The 10,509-nt window shown below is 32.6% G+C and overlaps 2 protein-coding genes across 3 annotated transcripts; both read left to right on the top strand.

Moving 5' to 3' along the window:
- The first annotated feature begins 3,673 nt into the window (after positions 1-3,673).
- Positions 3,674-7,483, top strand: LOC107032261 (protein-lysine methyltransferase METTL21C). 2 transcript variants are annotated; one of them, XM_027912064.1, is made up of 7 exons: positions 3,674-3,804; positions 3,905-3,966; positions 5,024-5,157; positions 6,253-6,398; positions 6,558-6,629; positions 6,777-6,878; positions 6,985-7,483. In XM_027912064.1, exons 1-7 carry the CDS (start codon positions 3,744-3,746, stop codon positions 7,134-7,136), a joined length of 729 nt encoding a protein of 242 aa, XP_027767865.1. In that variant the 5' UTR covers positions 3,674-3,743; the 3' UTR covers positions 7,137-7,483. The 2 variants fall into 2 exon arrangements, with proteins under 2 accessions (XP_027767865.1, XP_015089328.1); XM_015233842.2 differs by having other exon boundaries at positions 3,675-3,804; positions 6,961-7,483.
- Positions 7,484-7,701: 218 nt separating this feature from the next.
- LOC107032312 (dehydrodolichyl diphosphate synthase 2-like) lies at positions 7,702-10,509 on the top strand. The gene is made up of 3 exons (XM_015233901.2): positions 7,702-8,214; positions 8,305-8,372; positions 9,442-10,509. The coding sequence occupies exons 1-3, from the start codon at positions 7,804-7,806 to the stop codon at positions 9,887-9,889; spliced, it is 927 nt and encodes a 308-aa protein (XP_015089387.1). The 5' UTR covers positions 7,702-7,803; the 3' UTR covers positions 9,890-10,509.

Genomic DNA, 10,509 nt, shown 5'->3' with positions numbered 1-10,509 from the left:
TATATATATATAATTTATTTAATTCTAATTTTCCAGATGAATGTTTAAGTCACAAGATTAAAAAATATTTTGATCTATTTTATATATTTTAAATTTAAAATTATACGATTCAAATGAGCAAATCATAATTTATAATCAAAATATCATAGAAGGTGCCAAATTGATAAATCTCATGTGTAAAATTATTCGCAATTACAAACTTTTAAATAAATATAATCTTATAAACATCCACTATTCAATAATAATTATAACTAGTTATTCTTTAATATAATCATTAATTCATATAATACAGACAATTTCTTTATTCCGAAATGAGCATTTTTTGTACATGATATAAACTTATAATCAAATTTTATATTGTAAAAAATTATAAAATCCCAGAAACATCTTCATCCCTACAAGAGACGAGATTAATTAATTTCTTCCTCCATAAATTCATACCAATAAAATAATATTTTGTGCATCTTCATGTGTTTAGGTATTAGCTCACCTTTAATGACCAACTTATTATATATTAAATATTAAGTTTTAATAGATCTCCACATCAATCTCTAAAAGTTTTTAAAATTTAAATATGTTGTTAATTAGTTAATACACCTTGCCATGTGCCCATTTATGATTATTATAGTATGACACCATGAGGAGGAGTGGTTTTTGAGAAAATTGTAGTTTTCTAAACCAAGAAATAATATGGAAAATGAGAATAAATTATTGTTACATATGATGGATGGATAAGAACATATAATTGCATCAATATCTCAAGCTTTTTCTAATATATATTTCGAGACTTATTTACGTGATCCATTAAACATTTAATTTATCTATATAATTATCGTTTAAGAAAATTTATGCTTTTTTTTAACTCAGATTCTACAAAATCATTTTTTACACTCCAAACAACTGTTAACATTTTTTAACAGAGTAAAACAAATATTTTTGCAAAACAATTATTTGAGGTGTAAAATCTTATTTTTTTTTGCAAAATTGAAATTAAAAAAGTAACATGAACAAGTACTTCTTTTAACCGCAACAATATAGATAAACCAAATTTTGTAACGAATAACATAAAAAGAAATCGCGAATAAAAAAATATTTTATAGGCACAATATAATATCAAAAGTTCCATAGGTATGATAAATACTAATTGAAAAAATAATAAATAAGGTGCCATATTATCAGCGCCTAATATATATTTTGGCTAATTAGAAAAACTAACGAATTCTTATCTTTTTTTCGATTACCTTAATCCAATTTTTTAACTTGAGCGCCTCTAACGTCATTCATTCATTTTTTTTAATAGACATTTTCACAAATACTAACACATGTACTGTATTAGACTTTTCCCATTCAAGTCCATCTAATTTTTTGATATATTTTTAAATGTAGATGCACTATTTTAAATAATAACTCTAGAGTAGTAATTATCTTCTCATCAATTTCCAATTTAGGCAAATAAGTTATTCTTCTTCCCCATAACTTTTTTTTTATGGCTAAAACTGAAGATTGAGATAAAGAATTATTAAGAGCTCCATTATTTTTGTCACCAACTAGTTCAACAAATGGTGTTTGATTGAGAAAAGAGATGAAGGAAGTTTGTCGTTGTGAGAGCAAAAGTCACACAAAGATCGAGAGAGGCGATACAATATTATTTTATAACTTATTAAATAAGTCTGAATGGTGTTAAGACTCTCCTGTATATATGAATGTTTAGACCTTTTCAGGTCTATTAAGAGAGTTTTTGAAAAAAAGAAATAAATGGACTTAATGGGTCGAATTTGAATCATTCAGACCTAAAAATAAACGCACTTAATGAATTGAATCTGAATGATATACAATATTATTTTATAACTTATTAAATAAGTCTGAATGGTGTTAAGACTCTCCTGTATATCTGAATGTTTAGACCTTTTCAGGTCTATTAAGAGAGTTTTTGAAAAAAAGAAATAAATGAACTTAATGGGTCGAATTTGAATCATTCAGACCTAAAAATAAACGCACTTAATGGATTGAATCTGAATGATGAAGTTTCAGACCTCAATTAAGTACAAATAAATGAGTATAACTCATTAAATAAGTCTGAATGTTGTTAAAACTCTCCTGTATATCTGAATATTTAGACCTTTTCAGGTCTATTAAGAGGGTTTTTGAAAAAAAAATAAACAAATTGACTTAATAGGTTGAATTCGAGACCTAAGAATAAACGCACTTAATGGTGAATCTGAATGATGAAGTTTCAGACCTCCATTAAGTGCAAACAAATGAGGCTTAAGAATTGCGCAATTTTATTATTTTTCCTTCTAATTTATTTATTATTATACTTTCTTCGACAAGTTTAATTGTCATGTTATGATTTTGAAAGTCAATTTGATAAATTTTTAAAGTTAAATTAGATTATATTATTTCTATCTTAAACAAAACAAAAAAAAATATTCAAAAACTAAACAAAAATTACTATAAATTGTAGTAATTTTTTACATATAAATGTGATGAAAAATACATCATTAAATGTTAGTCAAAATTTTTATAGTTCGTCTCTAAAAAAATATTATGACAATAATAGTGGATGAAAGGAGCATATTTTCCTGTATATTAAGTATTATTGGGATATTGTATATTTTTTAAAAGTATTTAAGGACATAACTGAATGAGTACTATTTTTTACTATTACGATTTTGATTATTTTCAAACTATTCTACTAGAAAATATAAAACAAATAAAAATTCTCATTAAATAAAGAATAAATATGAAAAATAATTAGGTAACTTACAAAAATCTCAATAATTTAAGAGTTAATTACTCAGATATACTCTAGTTAGCAATATTACAAATCTTGCAGATTCTGGACTTCAACTACATGTATCTGACATGTGCAGATATGTCTCGATATATAAATCTCAATCCTCAGATCTATTAGGTTAAACTTACGTGTAATTTTTTCATTCACATGAGATCTTACTCTCCTCGCTCGCCTCTCTTTTTGTGGCTCGCTTCTCTCTCTATTTTAGTGTATATAATGACAAAAATATATATATTTATGTGTATTTGACTTGAAGTCTGGTATGAAATTATTAATTAGTGAGAAAATATGTAATTATTTTAAACTATTTATAGAATTTACAAATATAGTAAAAATATGTGTCGAATTATGTAATTTTTCGAAATTAATTCTAAGAATTCTTTTAAAATGTTACTACCTCCGTCCCATTTTACGTGACACCATTTCCTTTTTGGTCAGTCCCAAAAAAAATATCACATTTCCTTATATGATAAATATTTAAAGGTACAATTTTTCTTTTACCCTTGTTGGTCCACTTAATTTTAAAAAGTACTTTAATGCATTTATGAGGAGAGAGAAAAATGAGTTAATTTTTGAAGGATAATTGATAAACGATTCAAAGTCTTTATTTTTTCTTTTAAACTCTGCGCTGAATCAAATGATACCACATAAAATGAAACGGAGAGAGTGAACCTACACCAGTGGGATTTATATATTTGAGATCCAAGAGAAATGTTTGTCTAGAAAGTTAGAAGGAAACCTAAAACCAACATCAATTTATCATTTTCCAAGTAAATACTTTAAATTAAAAAAATCTATAAAAAAAGAATTTTAAAAACTTGACAAACCATTAAAAGAAATGAGGGGTAGATTATAATTTACATAAAAATATAGGGCCAGGTTTGATATTAATAAAATTGATAAAAAATCAAGTCTTCGTCTTTCCCCAAATTTTCCAATTACAGTAATGGAGACTGCTCTGTTTTCTCCTTCTTCCTTGTTCGGCGGCAGTGATAGCAACTCCTCCGGTACAATATTTTTTTTTTAAAAAAAAATTCCTAAAAATATTCATATATGATTTTCGTAATGCATTCACGTTACATTAGTTATAATTTTTTTTTGCTGCAGATGAAGAGAACACGGAGGCTCAGCAAAATTTTGTGGAGAGGAGGCACCAGTTCCCTGAAATGGTGAGTTCAATCAGATTTGTGTTTTGTTTTTCGATAACTGTGGTGTCTGGGCCAATTTGTGTGAACCTCGGTTAACCTCCCACCAGTAACAGGCACTCCCTCTGTCCTTTTTTACTTGTATTAACAAACTTGTTAAGAAAATAATTAATAATGTAGTGAGTTTATCGTTTTAGCCATATTAATTATGAATTGGATGAAAAGTTTTACATTTTTCAAAGTTATTAGGCAGGGTGTAATAATAGAAAAAAATTGTCAATTTGGGATAACTATAAAAAGGAAAAACGGACAAGTAATTAGGGAGGGAGGGAGTATTAGGTACTTCTGTCCAAATGAGAGCTCGCTCAACCCATTTCATGAGTCTTGGTACTCTTTTGAGGAGGAAAGATAGCACCTTTAGTTGACAAACTTCATAAATCAGAAAGATAGTTCCTTTAGTTGAGAAGGAAAGATGTCTGTGCTAGGATTTGAACCGCGAGGTCGCTTTTCCCCTTGGGCTTAGGTGTAGAATGATGTCTGTACATTCATTCACTCACTGATTTCACGTTGTTATCTTTTACGTACTATGTTTATACTTAAGGACATGAGATGTGTTCCTTTTGTTTACTTGAGAATTTTTAGTTGCTTGCTGCTTATCAACTTTTGTTGGTTTAAAAGAAACATCGTGGTTGCAAGTTGCAATGTAAAGTCTAATGAATCTTTCGAAATTATCTATAGTTCACTTGGACGATTATCTGGAAAATTTTCCTTTCTCGTTGCCTTATCTTGTGGGTGGATGTTTGGGCTTATTCGGCTTGGATTTTATTTTTCTGCACAAAAATACTGTCTTCCAACTAAATAAATAGCTTCAGATTGTTACATATCAGTATTCAGTTTATTGACCAAATCTTCATTTGTCAGAAGTTAATAGGGATCAAACGATGTTTCAGGATTTATGACAATGCTGCTGCTTCCTTGTATTTTTGTCAAAGTAAATGTGTGTGAGAGATATGTGAGTTCTGTGTATGTTGTTTATTGCTTTGCTCAGCATAAAAACTAATACACTTTGGTTTGTCCACAGGAGTTGCTCATCCAAGAATTTTCTTTTCACCAGATGAATGCTAATTTACTTTGGCCTGGGACATTTGCATTTGCGGAATGGCTTGCGCAACATACGTCCTGGTTAAGAGGGCGTCGCATAATTGAGCTAGGCAGGTAATACCTTAAAGCATTAGATATTTTGTCTTCTCATCCTAAAAGATTGGACCTTCTTCGGTATTTTCTCTGCTAAATGGTCTTAGCATGTGCCCATTGCACAAGCTTTGTAGAACTTTGCTTCAAAGTTCATGGTGCAAGCGCACCTTGCTGCTATTCTGTTTAAATGTTCGTTATAATCTTCAGAAACAAACTTCCTTTTCAATATCAAATAATGTTTCTTGTTACTGTCATATTAGCAATTTTCAGTGACTATAGTTTCATCTGTAGCCAATGTTTGCCCGATGCTGTTCCAACTTATATCCTTTAAAGACTGTTTAAGCTCTGCTAAGTTATAGAGAACATTAATAAAAACACTTCTTTTCTTCTTCTTTTGATAAGGTAAATTTGTATTCACACCAAAAAACTCATCAGGTAAAAACTGATGAGGTGGGATTTACAAAAAAAAAAAGGAGAAAAAGAAAAAAAGCACTTCTTAATACTAGGATAATAGTGAGCTCTATATATCTCCAAAAAATTGTTGAGGGATGGATTCAGATCAAAATTTTATTTCCTTTTTGTCTGAAACCTAGGCATATATCTAAACTGTACCCCTCTGGTGGAGATCTCTCTCTATATGTATCTCTATTTATCTTCAACAGCAAAATCGAAGATGAAGCAGGATCCCAGCGTTAAAAAAATTCAGTTGGTGAATTGAATAAAATGTATATTTTTGAGCAGTCACTGCTTTGTTTGAAGAAATTTTTTACTTGCACGTTTTAGAGGTGATCTATTGTTCTGATTTGTGAAGTTTGTCAATGTGAGGACTGAGGTGTTTGCCCTTCATTAATATTTTATCATTTTTCATTCTTTTTTTTTTGTTCAGTCGGCAATCTCATTTGTATCTGTCATGCTATCGACTGAAAGAGTTCTATTTTATTTGTATTTGTTTCTGTCCTCTTGGCTCTCATGTGTATCTAATGTGAAAAGAGGAAAGTGGAAGATAAGAATAACATTAAGTTATAAATATCAACTGGTGTCTTTTCCTTCCTCTTTCTGCTTCCTTCCCTTTATTGAACATGGTGGTCCTCGTGCTACCTTTTGAGTTTGTCACAGTGGAACCGGAGCTTTGGCTATATTCTTGAGCAAATCATATCAACTTGATATAACAACGTCGGACTATGATGATCCTGATATTGAAGAGAACATAGCTCATAATTGCCAGGCAAATGGCGTTTCACCTGCCCTTCCTCACATAAGGCGTTAGTTCTTTTCTCCATTTGATCCTTTACTTCTTTTATCACCACAATGCAAATTCCTCTGGGAATAAACTATAAACCATGAAAAATTAACTTCTTTTCTGATATACAAGTTATGCTTTCTTGAGAAAACTTCCGAAAATAAATTGGCATTGCTCTCAGATTCATGGGGAGATGTGTTTCCATTAGCTGATCCTGATTGGGACCTCATAATTGCAAGTGATATCTTACTATGTAAGTAGTTCGCCTCAGGCTCTCCATGATCTTTCCTATGATCCTATGCCTTGCTATTATCTTGTACGTGTCAGCTTGTAATACTTGTGCGTATCCTCGAAACTTCCCCTTAATTCTCATTTTTTCTTGTTCATTTGCTACTTGCAGATGTAAAACAATATGAGAACTTGGTAAAGACACTATGCTTTCTCTTGAAATCCTACAAGCCAAAAGTTGATGAAACTGGTTCTGGAATTAGTGAAGAAAAAGGTCAGTATATGCTTTTTTGTAAAGCTTACCGATTAATCTTAGACATTACTAATTAACCGGTCTATCAAAACTTATGGCTCAGATACATGTCCTTTGCCTCGGCCAGCTTTCTTAATGAGCTGGAGGCGCAGGATAGGGAAAGAAGACGAGTCACTCTTCTTCACAGGATGTGTGAAGGCCGGTCTTGAAGTAAACCATTTGGGATCTCGAGTGTATTGCATTAAGCCCAAAGAAACCAGCGCCACTGAAGCAGTATAAGAGAGCTTAGGGAACTGAGATTTAACTTTGTGCTAGCTACCTCCACCGTGAGGGCACAGGGGTCTAGTGTCCTTTGCTGTATCTTCATGTGTTATTCTTCCTTTAGATGGGGCTCGTACATGTTCTGAATACTCCTCGTTATTGCTCCTCCGATATGAAAAGTTCTTAATGTAATTGAAGTACCCGAATGGAGGGTATACGATGATTATTTTCTTTTCTTTTCGGGACACACGAAGCTACCTACATGTAGAGGAAATGTAACAGTTAGTCTTGTAATGGCTCATTTGATATTTTTAGGATGGAAAATGATCTCATTGAATAGAGTAAAATGACCTTTTCAGATCTCATATTCTGTGTTTTTAACTCTCAAATCACATTAACTGAAAGTGACTATCCCTTGCGAATCGTTTGAACGAAAAGGATAAAATTCACAAAGAACTAAAAAAATAATAATTCTACTACATGTAATCGAAGAATAAGATCTTAGGATGATTTATCTTGGAACGTTAGAAAATTATGTCAAGTCAAACAAAATCATCGAGTATTTTTTACTCTCGACCTTTTTTGTCTTTTTCTCACATCCTTGGCTTATTATCAACCCTACAAGTCTTTTGGAAGTTGAAAGTAATCTCCCTCCAAAGTCAAAGCTATTTTTCCCTTCACAAAAATGGCGTTCTCACTCCAGCTCCAGCAAATCTTCGTTTCGTACACTAGATTTTGCTCTCAACCAAAATCAATAACTAATCCTCTAATCTCCCTCAAATTACCGTCGATTCATCCACTCTCCTTTGCTCAAAATGCCGCCGTCAGCAACATTGACACCGGCGTCGCCGCCATTGACGGTTCAGCTGAGGAAGTATCTTTACCTCCACAGCTCAGGCGAGAACTGATGCCGAAACATGTTGCGTTGATAATGGACGGGAATAGAAGGTGGGCTAAAATGAGAGGATTGCCGGTTGCCTTAGGTTATGAAGCTGGTATTCGAGCTGTTAGGAAGATTATTGAGCTGTGTGGAAATTGGGGAATTAGGGTTCTTACTTTGTTTGCCTTTTCCTCTGATAATTGGTTACGTCCTAAAGTAAAGTCTATAACTTACCTTTTATTAGGTGTTGTGTAATTTGTTTGTGTTTGCTGTTGCTGAACTTTTCTTTTGTTGCTTATGTTATAGGTGGAAGTTGATATTTTGATGAGCTTATTCGAAAGAGCTCTAAATGATGAGCTTGAAAATTTTGCCAGGTAAATACCATAGAAACCGTAAATTTCAAATTCTGAACCAGCATTGTTCTCTAAATATTTGTAGTTTTGTCAACACTCATGAAAAATGTGTGTTAATTTTAGATCGGTTAGTGGTTGTCCTGATTGCTAGTGTAATCTTGCATAACTAATATGTTTGCTTCCGGTATTATATATCTATGTGATTAATGTAGTGTTTTTTGTTTTATGCGTGATAGAATGTGGAAAAAATATAATAGTAACATCAAGCAAAAGTATATCTGAAGACAAAAAATGCTCTTAACATAGACAATATCGATATAGTAGTCTCCCTATTACTTTTTCTTAAAGAATGACAAAAGTCTCACATCGGTGGTTAATGAGATGGGTGGACTCCTTATAATGCTTGGACAATCCTCCTCCTTTTGAGCTAGCTTTTGGGGTGTGAGTTAAGGCCTAAGACCTAATTCAACATGGTATCAGAGCAGGGCCGTCTCACCCGATGTTGGAACCCCCAAACCTAATTTCACACTTTTCAGTTTTCATTGCATAACATCATTGTTTTGTATAAATATTGTATAACTATTTCATCAACCAAATAACCACTTAGTACACAGAGCGGCTCATAAGGCTATGGCTTTAGTGAATCTTGTTGTGTGCTATACTACAATTTTGTAGTATTGCCTCACAAGTCAGAATTAGTCAAAATTCCAATATTATTATTGTTAGATCATTAATCAGTTGAAATTACTGTCAAAACGAATGCTTAACGTGTTTACACTGATTGATCGGAAGTTTCAACTTCTATTAGTGCAATTGCTTTGGTAAGATGACTAAGATCATTAATTGGCTGAAATTACTGTCGAGATGAATGCTGAACGTGTTAAGGCTGGTTCATCGATAACTTTGACTTAAGTGGCTCATTATGTTTATACTGCAACTTCATAAGTACCAATTCTGATTTGTATTACCAAAATATACATATTTGTATAACTTCTCCTCTTTTTCTTCTTAAAGTTGTAACTTTTAGATATTATGATTGATTCTGTATAGTCTAAGGAGTTCCCTTATATGCTTTATTGGATTTCTACAGAGCAGGGATTCGAATATCTATAATTGGAGACTCCAGTAAGCTGCCGAAGTCATTGCAGGACTTAATAGCTAAAGCTGTAAAGACTACAAAGGAAAATTCACGACTTCACCTCGTTGTTGCCGTTAACTATAGTGGACAGCATGATGTTGTACAAGCTTGTCAAACCATCGCTCAAAAAGTGAAGGATGACATTATCGAAACCAAAGACATTAATAGTTTCCTAATAGAGCAGGAATTACAAACAAACTGTATCGATTTCCCTTGTCCTGATTTGCTTATAAGGACTAGTGGGGAGCTAAGGCTTAGCAATTTCTTACTCTGGCAGTTGGCTTATGCTGAACTGTTCTTTTCACATTCACATTGGCCTGACTTTGGAGAAGCTGAATTTTTCGAGGCTTTGTGTTCCTTTCAACAAAGGCAGAGACGCTACGGTAGACAAAGCTCCTAGCTTTATGCCATGAACTTTTGGATTAATTGTGAGGCTGAGAAAACCTTACATTGATGGTCAGTTCTTATGAGAAACAAGTCTGAGGTACTTAAGAGCGATGTTGTCTGATCCTTTTTGGAGGATCCAACACGGGTGCAGCGTGCAACATTGAGCAACCCTTGTCTCATGATCCTGCAAATGGACAGCTGTGAGACATTTCATCTAGTAGCCAATTAGAGCGAGCTCTACCTTGTCTCCAACAAACACACGAGGCAAGATCGATGACTTGCTACTAAGGTGGTAAATACGGTATATCTCAGACACCTGACCGCGATGCATCTTGGATGGTCACGAAGAACTGGTATAGACTAGTAATGAGGGAAGATAAGTGACTCGTGGTGGGCGTTTGATTATTGTAAGTCGTAATTGCAATCTTCACATTATCGGCTATCATCTTTTCTTAGTTTGTGTCTAATTTCCTTTTACATTTCCTCTACTTGCTGAAAGTTGCAATTACCTGATGCATTTGAATTCATAGTTTGAGCAAGTGATACATGTAATGATGCATATAGTTTAATGATGGTTCGATTTGGATCTGTTTTCCCTAAAAAGGAAATCAAACCGAACCAAGTTTTTGTGCA

The sequence above is a fragment of the Solanum pennellii genome, chromosome 10 (assembly GCF_001406875.1).
Source record: "Solanum pennellii chromosome 10, SPENNV200".
Classification (NCBI taxonomy): Eukaryota; Viridiplantae; Streptophyta; class Magnoliopsida; order Solanales; family Solanaceae; genus Solanum; species Solanum pennellii.
Note: the sequence above shows the minus strand (reverse complement) of the source record. Positions and strands in the feature narration are given on the sequence as shown.

Coding starts and splice junctions, on each gene's coding strand:
- LOC107032261 (XM_015233842.2), top strand. CDS start 3,744: ATGGAGACTGCTCTGTTTTCTCCTTCTTCCTTGTTCGGCGGCAGTGAT. Junction 3,805..3,904: donor CAGTGATAGCAACTCCTCCG/GTACAATATTTT, acceptor TTTTTGCTGCAG/ATGAAGAGAACACGGAGGCT. Junction 6,630..6,776: donor TGCAAGTGATATCTTACTAT/GTAAGTAGTTCG, acceptor TGCTACTTGCAG/ATGTAAAACAATATGAGAAC.
- LOC107032312 (XM_015233901.2), top strand. CDS start 7,804: ATGGCGTTCTCACTCCAGCTCCAGCAAATCTTCGTTTCGTACACTAGA. Junction 8,215..8,304: donor ATAATTGGTTACGTCCTAAA/GTAAAGTCTATA, acceptor CTTATGTTATAG/GTGGAAGTTGATATTTTGAT. Junction 8,373..9,441: donor GAGCTTGAAAATTTTGCCAG/GTAAATACCATA, acceptor GGATTTCTACAG/AGCAGGGATTCGAATATCTA.